The sequence below is a fragment of the Marmota monax genome, unplaced genomic scaffold (assembly GCF_021218885.2).
Source record: "Marmota monax isolate L192 unplaced genomic scaffold, Marmota_monax_Labrador192_F-V1.1 WCK01_AAM20220418_F8-fsc00011, whole genome shotgun sequence".
Taxonomy (NCBI): domain Eukaryota; kingdom Metazoa; phylum Chordata; class Mammalia; order Rodentia; family Sciuridae; genus Marmota; species Marmota monax.
The window spans coordinates 23597488-23614816 of NW_026693082.1; the positions used below are offsets into that span (position 1 = coordinate 23597488).

The 17329-nt window shown below is 38.6% G+C and overlaps 1 protein-coding gene across 9 annotated transcripts in view; it reads left to right on the plus strand.

The window, feature by feature from the left end:
- Enox1 (ecto-NOX disulfide-thiol exchanger 1) overlaps positions 1-17329 on the plus strand; it is a 542803-nt gene that overhangs the window by 495427 nt on the left and 30047 nt on the right. For all 9 annotated transcript variants that reach the window (XM_046454324.2, XM_046454323.2, XM_058582598.1 and 6 more), the window contains one exon: positions 10676-10778. In XM_046454324.2, the coding sequence (XP_046310280.1) occupies positions 10676-10778 (103 nt within the window). The remainder of the gene's footprint in view (positions 1-10675; positions 10779-17329) is intronic.

Below are 17329 nucleotides of genomic sequence, written 5' to 3' on the forward strand. Positions count from 1 at the left end.
ACTAAAAACAGAGACCTGTAGGCTATAGATAATGGTTCAAGTCAGAGATGAAGCATAAATTATATACCCTCTGTTATCCTTGAAAATTCTCTCACTTACTCTTCAATAGCATGGCAAGTCTGTCTCTGTCAGAGGAGTTGTTCCCAGAAGCATTTTAACAAGTGTCCCTTTCAGGTTTTATCATGTGCTACCAGCCATTCTGGCTTCATCAGACTTATACCCTCATGGATCTTATAACCTGAGCATCTCCATGCAGATGGGCCCAGAAGGATGCCTGCACATGTATTGAGTTGTGTTACAGGAAAGAAACATTGAGCTTGAGAAATCAACTTTGTTTATATCAAGTGTGATCAAGCCTGCTCTTGGTCCTAGAAAGAGAATCATGGGTGTTTGCTACAAATACAAACCTGAGAAATGCTCCTTAAAAGAACTATGAAGGCTTTGCTTCTAAGTTTAAAACCCTATATATCCTACTGCCTCCCCAAGTCTATGACAAGATACCATAAACACTGTAAATTCAAAATTTCTAAAACTGAGCAGCCTCATTTACATACTTCTTTATTTCTCTGTTTCCCTACTCACCTTTTCTCATTCACCAGGTCACCAGATTTTAAAACCTTCTACCTCTTTCCTATTTCTTCTGTTGGAACTCTGCACAACTCATCATTAAACCTAAAAATGACCAGACTATTACAGTAGGCTCCAACCTCTTATGCCTGACTCCACCTTCATTGCCTTCAAACCAGTGTCCTCAAAAAATAGACTTGTTTACAAACCCCCTCTGCTGAAGATTCTTCACTTGTTAAAGCTTCCAGGTATAATCTATCTAAACCCCTCATCTTGAGATACCTGTTTCTCCAGCTTCATCCACTGACTTTACCTTCTTATAGACCTTTTAGAAGAATTGTTTGCTGGCCCCTGAATAAGAATGCACTTTTTGTCGCTCTGGACTCAGTATTCCTAAACACTTAGAATTCCTCAACAGATAATAGTCACATGATAGGTATGTGATATATGTGTGTGTGTGTGTGTGTGCGTGCGCACGCAATATATGTGATAGATGTATATTGAGATAGATAGAGAGATGAGATAGATAGATAGATAGATAGATAGATAGATAGATAGATAGATAGATAGATAGATAGATCGATCGATCACGTGGAGTGATCATACTTCTCTGCATGGATCCCACACTAGTCAGCAGGCTTGGGCCTGCTAGAGACCTGAGGGTTGGTAAATGCTCTAGTTTGAGGGCTTTTCTGAGAGTTCTGTACAGGTGGAGATGGAGCTGTTTTTTTCTTTTTTTACTCCTCCAGGAGGGAGAACTATGTTGGGAAGTAATAAAGGCCCAATGAAGCTGATCAGGTGGACTCTAAGAAGTGTTTGCATCATATTATCTTAAATACAACAAGGATTTGAAGAATTACTTAGTTCTGTATTCTATGTATTCAGTCCTCTTTATCAATTCACGGGGCTGTTTTGACAAACAGTAGAAGTTAATTTAGACTTTTAGACACTAAGTGAAAACATAGAGGGGGTTACAGATATTGCTTACCTACTTTGTCCTTCATAGACTACCCCAAACTTGCACATTACCAATAATTATAATTATCTTGTTCAGGTGAACACTATTATCAACATAGACAAATCAGATTAGCTTTATTTTTCTAAATAACCAATGATGCATGAGTCATTAGGACAAAGACCTCCTTTTTTATCGACAAAAAGCACAGTACATAATATAGCTATCTAAAATCACTATACTATCTTCTAAACCTTAAGATATATCCATATTAACATTAACATTGATCTTTGACAAAATTTGTGACACGAGCATTCACCCATCCAGTTAACTCTATCATTTGTCAGCCAGCGTCTGAGCTTATGTCCTGTCCACAGCAGGCTTAGGCTTCAGGACACTTAGTAGTAATTCTTGAGTGGTCACAAGTTGATCCACTTCACTACATGATATTATAAACCCAAGTCTCTAGTTAATATACTTAGACACACCATTGACTACAGTGGAAATGCTGTTTTAAGGCCAGTTTATTATAAGAAGCAAACACTTCTTAGAGCCCACCTGATCAGCTTCATTGGGCCTGTGCTAGTTCCCAACATAATTCTCCCTCCTGGAGGAGTCCCAAAAAAACTGGAGCATTTACCAAGCCTCAGGTCTCTAGCAGGCCCAAGCCTGCTGACTAGTGTGGAATCCATGCAGAGATGTGTGTCCACTCCATAGTCTCTGCTGATGGCCATGCAGTAGCACACTGTTGTGGTCAGCAGAGCACAGACCACAATATCCAATAATAAGGCATTTTCAAAGAATGGTGGTTCTAGAATTTTTCTTTTCATCCTCATTTGCCCAACTCTAAAACATCATCAAAGAAAGAGTCACTGGTAGGCCATATCTGGTTCCTGTAGACATTGTTGATTAAGTAACATTTGTTGGGGCCCTGCTCACAGTCCCCCTTTATGACTCCAGATTTGGATGTGGAGACTGGTGCCTAACAGCACCCTTGGGTGGGCTTTTTCTTTTCTGCCCTTCCCATCTCCTGCTGGCTCCCACACATACTGCCTGCCCTCTACAGGCCATCCCTCTCCTAAACCTGGATCCTTAACTATGTGCTGGCCCCAGGATACCACTCAGTCTTGGCAATTAATATGGGTCTGTTATCTGCTAAACTCTGCTGAGTAATTTCATTTGGCCTCAATTATCATCCAGGCTGTGAACAGATCACCCACTCTTGGAGATATTATTTCCACTTAGCTCTGAATTTCATTATTTGAATATTTTAATGATGCAGTCATTATCCTAGTTAATGTTCTTCCAACCTCTTTCTTCTAAACCTCCCTTGTGAGACCTTTACAGAGCCTCAGCCTGCATTCTGTTTAGCATCCTACTTTCAAGGGCCTGGAAGCCCAGTGCATGGTCCTGTTTGTCCTTAAGGCATACAAGAACAAAGCTCAGCTGGTTCCTTGACCCCACTGGCCCAAGACATAAAGTGTACACACAGGCTTCTCTGCTGCAATCGAGACAGCCTCATCAAAATAGCTGTGTATTGTTTCATCTCAAAAGGAAATTCCTATTCCCATCCTTGTAACTCTTTATAAAATGTTCTAATTGCATCTTCATATTTGTTTTATTTTAAAGTTCTCAATTGTCTTTCCACTGGGGCTCTCCCAAGACACCCTTTATGAAGTATAAGAGTCCTTTTTTATCTATAATGACCTTTTATGTACAGGTGGCTCAAGGCTTGCCTTAGACCATTTCTCTTTCTGACCCCTAACATCAGTCTCAGTTGACACATTCTAGTCAACCAAGATCCTCCCTCTGATATGTCATCACATCTCTGTGATTCCTTCAATTCTTTACCTCACCCATCTTCACCTCTTACTCAGTCTTGATCGCTCAGTCGTCAGTAGGTAAGTGTGGCCTTAAAAGGACCCTCTTAACTGCTCACCAAATATTACAAACCACAAATTCTCAGAGGTCTTTTTTTTCCCAGCAATTTCTAATCACTCTTGATTTACAGAGTAGTAACTCATATGTTAAATTAAGCTCGCAGATCTATTTTGATGGGCATGTGCTGAGTTTATTTTTTTTGTGAATGCTTTCAGATGTAGTTTATATTCTTTGCATGCTCAGCACACTCCCAACAATTTCTAATCCTTGTATGTGACAAGTTTGGTTAATTTTTATTAACTAGCTAAATACCTATCTTGTCCCCAGTTCTGGTTCTATGAAGACCTACCAACCATTTGTTCAGACCATACAAGCTCTTTGTCCATCTAGCGCTATCTAATGACTATCTCCTCCCAGCAGATTTCTCACCATTTGATACAAAGATCTTCTAACTCTTGCTCAATGTGCTAGCCTTTCTTTGAGAACCATTTTTTTGAGAGAGAGAGAGAGAGAGAATTTTTTAATATTTATTTTTTAGTTTTCAGTGAACACAACATCTTTATTTTATTTATTTATTTATTTGTTTTTATTTATTTTTTTTAATGTGGTGCTGAGGATTGAACCCAGCGCCCCGCACATGCCAGGCGAGCGCGCCACCGCTTTAGCCACATCCCCAGCCCCAATGAACTATTTTTTTTAAATTGAGACATTATATCTGTACATATTTATTATGAATATTATGGTAATTATATACATGGAGACACTGTGTAATAATCAAACCAGGGTAAGAAACTCTTCCATCTCTTCAAGTGTTATCATTTTTGTGTGTTGTGAATTTTTTGGTATCCCTTATCTAACTTGTTTCCACACACCCATCTTCTACTTCCAGGCTCTAGTGACCACTAACCCACTTCATTCTATGGGATTATTTTTAAATTTCTACAAATTATTGAGAACACATAATGTTTGTCTTTGTCTTTCTTATTTCATTTAACATAGTAACATACAATTCTGTGCATCTTGCTGTAAATGACAATATTTCTCTTTTTAGCGTCTGAATAACATTCCAATGTGCAGATGGGCAACTAGGTTGCTTCTATGTTTTATCTATTGTGGAGAGTGCTGCAGTAAACATGGGAGTGCAGGTATCTATTTGGTACAAGGATTTTATCTTTTTTGGTGATCTACCCAGGAGTGAAATCGCTAGGTTATGTGGTAGTTTTGTTGTTAGTTTTTAAAGGAACATTTCATGCTGTTTTCCATAATAGCTGCACTGATTTACATCACCACCAACCATGTATATTATTTTTATATATTTTTATAGTTATTTTTTGTATTTTTGAAAATTACCAATTCTAACTGGGGTAAGATGATACTCATTGTGGTTTTGATTTGCATTTTCCTGATGTTAAGTGAGTTTGCACATTTTTTCATATACTGGTTGCCATTTGTAAGTCTTCCTCTGAGAAACACCAATTCATATCTGAGGTCTATTTTTAAGTGGTTTGTTTTTGGTGCATATTCAACTTTTTGAGCTCCTTATATATTCTGGATATTAATCTCTTGTCAAACGAATAGTTTGAAAATATTTTACTCAATTCTTTTTTAAAATTTATTTATTTACTGTAATTTATCATACATGGCAGCAGAATGTATTTCAATTTATAGTACACAAATAGAGCACAATTTTTCATGTCTCAGGTTGTTCTCAAAGTAGAGTCACACCATTCGTGTCTTCATATATGTACTTAGGGTAACGATGTCCATCTAAGTCCAGCATCTTTCCTACCCCATGCCCCCTCCCTTCCCCTTCCTCCCCTTTGCCCTACCTAAAGTTCCTTAATTCCTCCCATGCTCCCCTCAATCCCTTATGGATCATCATCCACATATCAGAGAGAATATTCAGCCTCTGGTTTGGGGGGATTGGCTTACTTCACCTAACATATTCTCCAACTCCACCCATTTACCTGCAAATGCCATGATTTTATTCTCTTTTAATGCTGAGTAATATTCCATTATTGAAGTTGTCTCTTCACTCTGTTGATTATTTGCTATGCAGAAGCTTCTTAGTTTGATATAATCCCAACTGTCTTTTTTAACTTTTGTCTTCTGCCTTTGGTATCCTATCTGAAAAAAATTATTGCACACACTAATGTCTAGAAGTGTCTCCTTTATGTTTCTGTGTAGCAATTTCAATTTCAGGTTTTCATTTGGGTCTTAGCTCTCTTTTACATACAGTGAGAAAAGGGGATCTGGCTTGATTTTTCTGCATCTGTATATCCAGTTTTGCTTATACCATTTCCTGAAGAGACTATTTTTTCTCCACTGTATGTTCCTGACACCTTTGTCAAAAATCAGTTGGCTGGGGACTAACAATGCATCTCAGGGGTGGAGTCCTTTCTTAGTTTGCATGAGCCACAGGTTCTATCTTTAGCACCACAAAAGAAAAAAGGTGGGGGGGATCAATTTGCTTGTGAACATGGATTAATTTCTGTATTTTCTATTCTGTTCCATTGGTTCATGTGTCTATTCATGCTAGTACCTTGTTCATTTGGTTACTATTAACTGTAGTATGTTTGGAAGTCAGGTATTATGATGCATCCAGCTTTGTTTTTGTTATTTTGTTTTGTTTTGGATTTTTTTCTTTCTTTTTCTTGCTCAAGATCACTTAGACTATTCTGGATCTTCTGTAGTAACATGAATTTTAGGATTGTTTATTCTATCTCTAAGAAGAAAATCATTGGTCTTTTTCATGAGAATTTCATTGAACCTATAGATTATTTTAGCTAGTATGGTCATTTTAGCAACACTAATTCTACTAACCCATGAACACACGGTATCTTGCCATTTTTATCTTAAGTTTTTCATCAGTGTTTTTTTTTTTATAAATTTTATTGTAGAGATCTTTCACTTCGTTAAATGTAGTCCTAATTTTCTTTCCTTTTTTTTCTTTGCTTTTGTATATGGGATTATTTTCTTGATTACTTTTTCAGGAAGTTCATTATTGATATATAAAAAATGTTACTTTTTATGCTGATTTTGTATTCTACAACTCTACTGAATTAGTTTATTAGTTCTAACAGCTTTTTGATGCATAGATTTGTCTGTATATAAAACCATATCATTTGCAAACATGCATGATTTACTTCTTCCTTGCCAATCTAGAGGCTCTTTCTTTCTCTTTAGTGATTTCTCAATTGCTATATTAAAAGAATATTGAACATGAATATCCTTGTCTTGTTCCAGATCTTTTGAGGAAAGATGTTTTCAGCTTTTCCCCATTCAGGATGATACTAGCTGTGGGTTATTCATATATAGCCTGTACTGTTTTGCAATATGTTCCTTCTGAATCTAATTTCTTGAGAGTTTTTATTATTAAGAGATGTTGGATTTTATCAAATGCTTTTTCTACTTCTGTTAAGATGTTCATATGGTTTTGTTGAATTCATTTCTTTGATATGTTACTTTCTATTTATCAATTTGCATATGCTGGACCATTCTTGCATCAGTGTAATAAATCCCACTTGATCATTTCTGAAAGATAATTTACTGAGTATATATAGTATTCTTGGTTGGCATGGTTTTCTCTTTTAGGACTTGGACTATATCATTCAATTCTCTTCTGGCTTTAGGGTTTCTGCTATAAGTCTAACAGGCATTCCCAAAAGATGTGATGCTTTTTAAAAACTATTTTTAGTTATAGATGGACAAACTACCTTCTTATTTTGTTTAGTTTTTTTTATGTGGAGCTGGGAATCGAACCCAGTGCTTTGCACATGCAAGGCAAGCACTCCATCACTGAGTCACAACCCCAGCCTCTGACATGATGCTTTTATCTTGCTCTTTTTAGGATTTTCACTTTATCCTATACTTTTGACTAAAATATGCTTTGGTGAAAGTCGTTTGGGGTTTACTCTATCTGGGAGTGCTCCAAACTTATATCGGATGTCCATACCTCTTTGAATATTTGTGAAATTTTCAATCATTATTTTGTGAAATAGGTTTTCAATTCCTTTCTCCTTTTCTTCTCCTGAAATTCCCATGATGTGAAAAATTGTTTAATAGGGTCCCATAAAGTCTCACATGCTTACTTCATCCTTTTTAATTTTTTTTGTCTAAATGAGTTAAAAAAGACCTGAACTTAAGTTCAAAAATTCACTCTTCTGCTTATTCTAGTCTAGTATAGACTCTCTCAATTGTATTTTTTATTTTATGGATTGATATTTTTAGCTTCAAGATTTCTTATACTTTTTATGGTCTCTCTTTGGTGAATTTCTTATTCATATCCTGAATTTTTTTTTCTCATTCCTATGCATTGTCTGTCTATATTCTCTTGCATCTCACTCGGTGTCTTTAGGGTCATTATTTTGAATTTTTTTCAGAAATTTATAATTTTTCCTCAAAAATGGGATTTCTGGGGAACTAATGCATTCCTTTGGAGGTATCTTTTGTTCATCTGTTTGAACGTCCCTAATGTTGACGTTGCACATCTAGTGAACTATTCACCTCTTCCAATTTTATGTAATAGCTTTTGTAGGAGAATGTTTTTTTCATTTAGATGGGATGTATAATGTCAACCATGTAGCTACTTTTGCTTTGATTATACATGAGTTCAAAAGTACAGTTTCTTTGATTGTGATTAATGTCGACAACATCAGTGCCTCAGTTGTTTGGACTGCAGCAGAGCACGAAAGTTGTACAACTTTGCACTAGACATAGACTTTTAAAAATGAAAATCCTCAGACCCCATAGAGTCGAGCAGTGATGCCACTGGGGCATCAATGGCAATGGCAGCTGTTGCAGCGTTGGTGGTGTGGAATGTTGAGAGGATCATCCCCAGGTCCCACAGGCAAGCATAGGTTACACCAAGGGTGTCAGCAGCCATCTTCCTGAACCATAGGATGTGAAGGAGACTTTCTCCAGATTCCTCAGGATGAATGTGAGATCCAGGGCCTGTGGCACCAGCAGCTTTAATTCTGGAGCCGCCAGATGGAATAGAACCTTCCCCCAAATCCCCCCGAAATGAAAACAGATGATGATGGGGCTGTTGGCACTGGGAACAATGGACTCAAGGTTGGGACGTAAAGGGAACAACCTTCCTTAGGTTTTATGAATTTATTGTGGGTACCTCTGGGCCTCGAAGTGCTGGTAACCACTTTTTAGAACTGCAGGACCCAGATGGGACCTTCTGCAGTTTGTCAAGAGACAAACACAGGTGATGCTAGGGCAACAACAGGTATGGTTCCAGGACTCCAGGCTGTGGATAAGACCTTCTCTAGGTCTCCTAGAGAATACACAGGTGGCATTTGGGCTTGTGGTATTGTTACCCATGAAACTAGAGGTGAAGAAGGCAGAGGGGACATCTCTAGTCCAAACACAAGAAGTGTCAGGGCTTGGCATTTGGGTACCTATGGTCTGGAGATGTAAGATGTGGATAGGAATGTCCCTAGCTCATGCAGGTCAAGTGTTAATGGGACAAGACTTGTGGCATTGGTAATGATGGTCCTGGAACTTCAGGACATGATGGGAATGTCCTTGTTTTCCAGAGATGAGCATGGTTGATGCTGAGGAATTTTGTACTAGCAATTGCAGTTCCAAGGCTGTGGGCTGAAGATAAGACCTTTCCTAATCCCTGCAGGTAGTACAAGATTTAGGGCACTGGTGGTTACATTTCTGGAGCTGAAGAATGTGAATTTAACCTTTCCCAGGTTCGGAGCAAGCATTGGTGGTGCTTGGGTTTGGGCCATGATTCTGGGACTGTAGCTGGAACCTTCCCCAGATCCCCACAGACAGACACAGGTGATATGGGGACTTTCATACCAGCAGCTGCAATCTGAAGGCTGCAGACTGTTAAGGAGACCTTCCCTCATCTCTATGGAACAAGTGCCACTGGAACTTGAGCTTCTGGCTCTGGCAGCTGCTGGTCCTGGAGGTGCAAGATGCTGAGGAAGCTGTCTCTCTGCTCTGTGAGGCACACACAGGCCCAAGGCTGCCATCAGCTCAGGGAGCCAGCTGCCATCCCCTAAGGCATCTAGAAGTGGCATCTGTTGTAACAGCCTGTGCTCTGGGGGTTGGGGAAGGCCCAATGTGAATTTATTGTTTTGAGCAGAGAAGTTGTTCTTAGACCAGCCAGTTCCCAAGCTGTATTTAAGCCTATAAGGACTGTGGACTTCTCTTGCAATTAGGACCTCCCATATGCTTCTCTTGTGGGTTTTGCTGGTACTTTGTCACTTACCTTCTCCTGGCATAGTGGAGTCATTGCATCCCCTACACACTACTCCCCAGACATGACTTGGGGTTGAAGTTGCAGATTGTCTTGTTCTTTTCTCTTGATTGCTTTTCTAAATCTCCAGGTTTTAAGGTTCCCATTATTTCCTTGCTGATTTCCAGAATCCTCCCTCAGTTACTCTCCTGGAAATATAGTGTTTCCTTTATTTCCCTGGTACTACTCTGTAGCATAACTTTGTATAGGAAACATATATTTAGTTATCTTCGATCTGTGTAAAACAATCTTTTAGTGAACATCTTCCCTCTATAAGACTCAACTTCCCTAATGATTCTATTATCCCACACGTGCAGATCATTAAATTCCTATTAAATCATTCTCTTTTGGGTCTTAATATCAAGACTGGGAATATATGAGTTAGATCTTGATCTCTGTCTTCAAGTTATAAAGAACTAAAACTAGTCCAGCATCAATATTTCATGTGTTATTGGTTTATTGTACAGTTTTTCAATTTTAGCTCCCAAAGAAAAGAATTTCCCAGCTTTTGCTTTATCTACCTTTTCCAGTTGTGTATCAGGATTCATACTTACTCAATTTAAATATTCCTACCAACAATTGCTTGCTCTCCAATAGGTTCTGTTTCCCTACATACTCACTCAAGATACTAGTATAGCATTATAAATCAGTGTGCTATAGGCTTTCCTAGAAAATTTTTTCATTTTTAAATAAAACCTGTTAAATTAGCTACAGTCAAATACAGCTCTAGTGAACAGAATTTAATTAAAACATGGACAAAAATCTAAGATAATTTGTGCCAAATTTTCTACTTGCGCAGAGTTTCTTGGTTTGCTTGAAGAAGTTAGGAGCCTAGGTTTTTAGAATTACTTTTCTACTATTGGACAAATCAATTATTTATAAGATTTGATATTCACTTATAAATGGAAGTGATGACCTCTTTTATAGAGCTTAAGATATCTGGTGATTTTTATTGAAATTTATAGAATCTACATAAACATATATATGGCTTTTGTTTTTTAACTTTATAGGAAATCAATGTGTTGACAGTTGCATTAGTCAACCAAGATCGAGAGAACAATATTGAGAAAAGAAGCCAAGGCTTAAAATCAGAGAAAGAAGCTCTTCTAATAGGTAAGGAAATTCTTTTTCTTCATCTATTCTCTTAAGTCTTGGGTAATTAGCTTAAATAATATTTTATTAATTCAACTCCAGCTTGTTAGCAATTTAAACAACTTTGCCTTCTGGTCAGAGGTGAGATTAATCTCATCAAGAATATATTACATATGGTATTATGTAAAAATGTGGATGTGTAACCGATGTGATTCTGCAACTTGTATTTGGGGTAAAAAATGGGAGTTCATAACCCACTTGAATCAACTGTATGGAAGATGATATGTCATGAGCTTTGTAATGTTTTGAACAACCAATTAAAAAAAAAAAGAATATATTACATACATTTCACATTAGTGGCATACAAACTAATGGAGGTTTTGCTCTTCTGTAACTATATGTATTAGTTGGTTGTCAGACATGAAACCAAGTTCAAGTAAACAGATTAATTTACACCTCACATGTCACAAATGTGAATTTGGACTTTGTACTTCCACCTGGAGGCCAGGTTGGTTCTAATCCAAAAGTTCCAAACCAAGTCAGATGTCTAGGCTTTGAACCCAGAAGATTAACCTCGCACCCCTCAGCAGTGGCCATGTCCTGAGGGGAGCCCCAGAGCCATGCCCGTAAAACACATGAAACAGGTACATCCAGACTCTCTCAGTGCTAGGCTAATCCAGGGCCTTCTAATCCAGAATTCCTTGTCCAAGTGTGGATCCATTTACGCAAGATGAACAAATTTGCTGTTCACCTAAAACACACAGTTGCCCCACAAACTACTTCTAGGTTGGCTTTTTCTTTGTCTGGACCAGACAAAGCTCTAGATGGTAACTTTTGAGAGCCATCATCGATGGATACAGAAGCAGTACGGACTCTTGCAGGAGGAGGTCTTGGTGGAAATGTGTTATAATGTGCCTTAGTAGCCTGTATGCCCCTGAAGCCCTCAAACCCAGATGAAAGGAAGCATTGTCTCACCCTGTGATTCACAGCCTCTATTCAAGCTGCATCTTGGCACCTACCCCAGGTTCTCCAAGTTCAATGGCTCCTCCATGGCACCATTAACAGTGAAGAATGAGACTGTTGTACATGTGAGAAAAAATTGTTCTCCTGGAGTTCGTTATCTGGCAGAAGTAGTGCTTGGATGCAGTTAAATACTGCATATGCTCTTACCTCAAGATGACAGGTATACCAAGGCCTGCAGAAGCTGGCACAGGAGGAATTAAATTCAAAAGATAGTCCAAACTTCATCCATCATATATAGATTTTTCAACTACAGGGTTATTGAATATGACATCAACTTAGAGATACTCCAAGGAAAACCAATTATTTTTTTTCTCTCTGATGATATACAGCTATAATAACATGCCATGTGCAAGTCTCAGAAGACATGCTGATGTGCTGTCAGTCTCAGGAACCCCAAATGAACCCAAGTGTAGTTGGTAACTGGATTTTTCTCCTATTGGAAAATGTGTCCAACTCTGACAGTTGTTTCTCTTTCACTCAGTGTGACAAAAATGTGATTTTACCTATAATGCTTTTTTAGGATATTAACAGAGCACAAAATGATAAACAAAGAGAAAATTTTTTCTGCATAAGTGTGAATAATTCTGACCACTGGAAGGTTTAAAAAAAAAGTGAGAACAGGACTATTTATTTTCTTCCTGTTAAAATCTTCTACATAGTTACTAGGATCTGTCACACACACACTAAATCACTTCCCTCAAAATTTAAAAAGAGTGTTTTATATACTATACAATAACAAGAGTAGATAGGTTACATTTATAACACACATTCTTCAATAATTTCTTTAGTACTAGGAAAAAATTGAAATTAGTTAATTCAAGTGTATTAGAAACAAAAATATTAGTAATTCAAGGTATTCATTAGAAAGTATGCACAATAGACTCTAAATTTTCCAGGACATTGCCCCTTGGCTGTTGATCCCTTAAACTAGACTCTCTATATTACCATTTGAAGTTTAGGGTTGAGCAGAAGAGAACCAGGGAGTTCATTCATCTTAAATCAGTACATGATAATATGGAGGTAGAAGGGAGTCAGGAGACTTAAGCATTCGATTAAATTATACTTAGAGAATGGAGAGGGGGAAACTCCTATTTCCTCTCTACCTTTCTTGACATTTTATTTTACTCTACATCAAGTTAGTTTGACAAAAAGATACTACTTCTTATTCAAATCCACAAACACCTATTTTAAAAATATATGTATAATTGAGATGTTTCTAAGGTTGGCAGTAGATCCTGTGAAAAGATGAAGTATCAAAGAGAGAATAATCCTATTTTTAAAAAAAAATTATAATTGAGATGTTTCTAAGGATGGCAGTAGATCCTGTGAAAAGATGAAGTTGCCCTCTGCCATTAATCTTGCTAATTTAGCTTGGCCATTCCTACTTTGTAGATACCCGAATGTTGGGAACATTCAGACCTTCCCTGCAGCTTTTGGAATCTAGATAATAGACTGTGGTGGGGACAAAACTGCTGTGGACCAGGCAAGAGAGAAAAGGGAAGTTCCTGGTGCTGGGGCTGTGCCACTTTGAAGATTCTTGCAGGTAGAATGATTCTCAGAGTCCTCAGACTTAGGGTACAACCAGAGGGTTTAAAAATACTCTGCAATTCCCCTGGAATAATTAAACATGTAGCAAGGATACAGGCTTAGAGGACACCCTGAGCCAGTCTAGAATCCCAGGAGCACAGCAGAAAATCTCCCTCAGTTTGGAAATAGTAACTGGCAAAATCATCATCACAGATGGGTGTCCATAGTATACATGATGTGCCATAAATGCACATGACCTGATCCCCTCTTGGGACACATTAATATTATATAAGAAATGAATATTGGTACAAATCTTGATTGCCTGAAAGAAAAGGGGAGTGAACAATAAATGATTTCAAATGGATTTCACCTACTAAGAATATAGAACTGAGGCTCAAACTTCATAAACAATAAGCAATCCCAGTCACTTTTGATTATTTGGGACACTGATTTATCTGTGTAAAAGCATATGTCGTATCTGGACATTCTCATGAGCACTTTTTAAAATTGGAATCTTCATTTCAAGGGATATGAGTTGATATTTATGAGAGGATCAGTGGGATTTCATAGGTAACATTTGGAGCTTTGCAGATCTGGATCCTGAGGCTTCTGAGAGCTCAGCCATTGTGCCAGTCTTTCTTCGTGACAATTAATGGGGATCAGGTACTCGGTTTCAACTCAACTAGAAATAGGTCTTTAGAAAGCACTTCATTATTGTGATTTGGGGACTATTTATTTTGTAATCAATCCTTGTGAAGACAGGTTAACATATAACTGGACCATAAAGGATTAGATTTTTCTGGGGCCGTTGCTGGGTGGCATTTTATGTTTCATAGCTCTGCTGTAGCCTCACACTAAGTTAGCTTGCCGCTACCGGGTGTCTATGCCAGAACTCCTTGTTCATTTCACATATGGTCTACATGTTGGATCTGGCATATGCTGAGGTTGTTTGAGATAGAATGAGTCAGTACTTTGTATTTAGGACTGAAGTTTTGGAGCTGTGGCTGACTGGAAACCCCTACATAATTGTTATTAAGGAGAATGGATCAGATGTTTTATTGATAAGCTAATGGCTCTGAGGAGATGTTGATAATATACTTGGTCTGTATCCCTATCTTCTCTTGCTTTTGAATAATAACCCAATAGATTTCCCATGCCAGCATCTCTGATTGGCATCCTGTCAATGCCATTCATCACTGAATCCCTTTCAGATAAAATCAAAACCCTCCAGCAACTCAAAGTGTTTACAAAGTAGCTTTTCCTCAAAACCTCCCTTGGTCCTCTGAGAACTCTTCTTAAATTCTTAATGATCAGACAGACTTCTGTACATCCTGACTCCTATGCAGATCAGAACCCTTACTGTGCATCACCAAGGTGCTTCTTCACTTCAGGGCCCCCTCACGCCACCGTTTTCATCACTGTCACCGTCTCACACATGTGCAATCGTGTCAAAATTGGAATGTTCCCCTGATACTCAGGTATCAGATGAATGGAATGTGGAGAGAAGATTTACAGAATGTTCAGCAGTGACTTTTGTGGTGTTTTCAGTCATTAGCATTGAGGCTATATTTAGGCTGTGCCTGAGCAGAGTAATCTGGAGAGTGAGTTCCTCTGGGAAAGCTACTGACCATAAAGAATGAGTCATTGACCTAAATCTTATTTCTGAGGCACAAATGTCCATATCAGTAAATCAGCAAACATTTGTCAAGAGCCTACTATAAGAATTATCAGCCTTTGTTGGGGAGAAGAATCCCCTATACAGCTTATTGAAAAGGCAGAAACTTGGATCCCCCCACCCCACAGCATCCATGGTGATACTGAAGCCAGCACTTCTGGAACCATGTTTGGAGAAGTACTGGCCATCCTACAGCCATGCCAATGCCCATTTTAACTGTTGGTAGTAAGAGGATCTCTTCCCTCAAGAGGTTCACAGTGAGAAAGGAAGCAATTCACTACAATGAATGAGGTTTGCACTAAAATAAGAAACAGGGGCAACTGCATATGTTCAAGATGCCTTTCCAAAAGAAAGGACGGTCTGTCTATTCTTAAAGGATGAATGGATAAGAGGTTGTCAAGGGCATTTCAGATACAAGGAGAAATTCACTGAAAGACCCAAACATGGTCTGAGGGGTTTGTTTGAAAAGTAAGACAGACGGACAAAATAAAGATAAAAATGAAACAAAAACCAACCAATATGCAAGACCAGGTTGTACACTTACCAAATAGGCAGACCACGCTGCTTTTTAGAAAGTTAAAGCTTTTTAAAATCCCAGGACACCAAGAAGCATCAGCCCATGTTTCCTACCATTCTCAGGCTTGCCTCTGTCCACAAGCACCTTGTTGATCTTCAGCTGTCCACAGACCACTGTCCCCTAGTGGCTCAGCAGGAGATCCAGATTTCACAGGACTTCCTCCCTGCTGGCACTGCAGTTCCATGTCTATGGAGCCTTCGTGTGACCTTGTATGCAAGCATAGGATCACATGCCTCATCATATACATTCATGAGCTCTCTTATCTTGGACCTTTAAAAGAAAAGAGAGGGAAAACCTATTTGGACCCCATAACCTTTTTCAACCAACAGCCCATTTCCCTGCTCCACGTCAAAGCATTGTCTGGACTCACAGTCTCCATTTCCTCCCTTCCCCTCCCTCTCCAGTCACTCCAGTCTGGCTTGCATCCTCACACCAAAACTACTCTTGCCCAAGTGACCAGAGAATTTCATATTGCCAGTCTCTCCATAACCTCTGTCAACTGCACTTTGCATGGTTGAATTCAGATGTGAGTCTTCTGGAAACGCTTTCTTCTCTTGTTCATCTCGAGGCCATTCTTTCTTGTTGATCACACCCTCCCACATTTCTTTGCTGAGTTTTCTTCAATTTAAACTTTTAGACTTCTTCAGGGCTTAGTTTTGAGCCCCTCTTTTGGTTCCCTGCTACATTTAGAATTTAAACCAGACCCCTAACTCTGGCACAGAGGCCCTACCTTATCCGCCCCACCTACCTCTATTTGAATGCTCAGTGTTCCAGCCTGCTCATTGTGGCCTCAGGGGGGCCTTTGCACTATCTGTCCTCTATACCTAACTAACCCCTAGGCTTTCTGTGGTTGTTTCCTTCCCATCTCACATTGTTTTGTTTTCTTCCTTATACTTAGCACTCTCTGGTAAATATTTCCTTTATTTTTTATCATCTGTGTTGTTCCCCCTAGAATAAAAGTTCCATGACAGCAGGCACTCTGTCTTACATGGTGCCATTCCCCTAGCACCTTCGGACCTCATTGCTGCTAAACAAGTGTTTAAAGGAAGTGAATGAAGAACAACAAAACTTGTACTATTGGGTTAATTTAAAGCTGCTCCCTTGATTCTAATGAAGTTCAAAAATAAGAATAAACTAGAATGGTTTTGATGGAATGCTTTTATGTAGACTATTTAAGGGGGCTTTCCTAATGAGATTTGCCACTGGTTATACAGAACTGGTTTGTGTATTTTTCTGAAGTAGCTTTTAAGGTTCTGAGATATTCAGAAAAGCCAAGTAGAACTGACAACTTCCCCTGCTTTTCTTTCCCCTCCTCTTAATTAACCACTTACAATTGTATTTTCCACTGCTGGGAAACTCATTCTTACCTATGGAGCCTCCCACTTCTCCCTGGAAATGGCCAGCACAATTGTTGAGTCCATCCTTTTGCAAATCCTCCAGTTCAACCTTAGCTAAACTCTCCATCCTCGATCCCTCATGTTCCCCTTACCACAACTTGAGGTTACTCCAGAGGACTGAAAAACGTCTCCAGTTAGAAGGTTTGGGGCATTTCATTACCTTTTGAGTAACAGCTATCCTTTCACCATTTCAGGGAAATAGTTCAAGGGAACTGAAAAAAGGCTTTGTTTATTCATCAGGATGCTATTTAAAAATATTAAAACTACCATCATTACCATCTACTATCAACATTATTTCATTAAAAGACATTTTAGCAAAAAAAAAAAAAGAGAGAGAGAGAGAGAAGAAATAACACCCCCTCAGAATAAAATG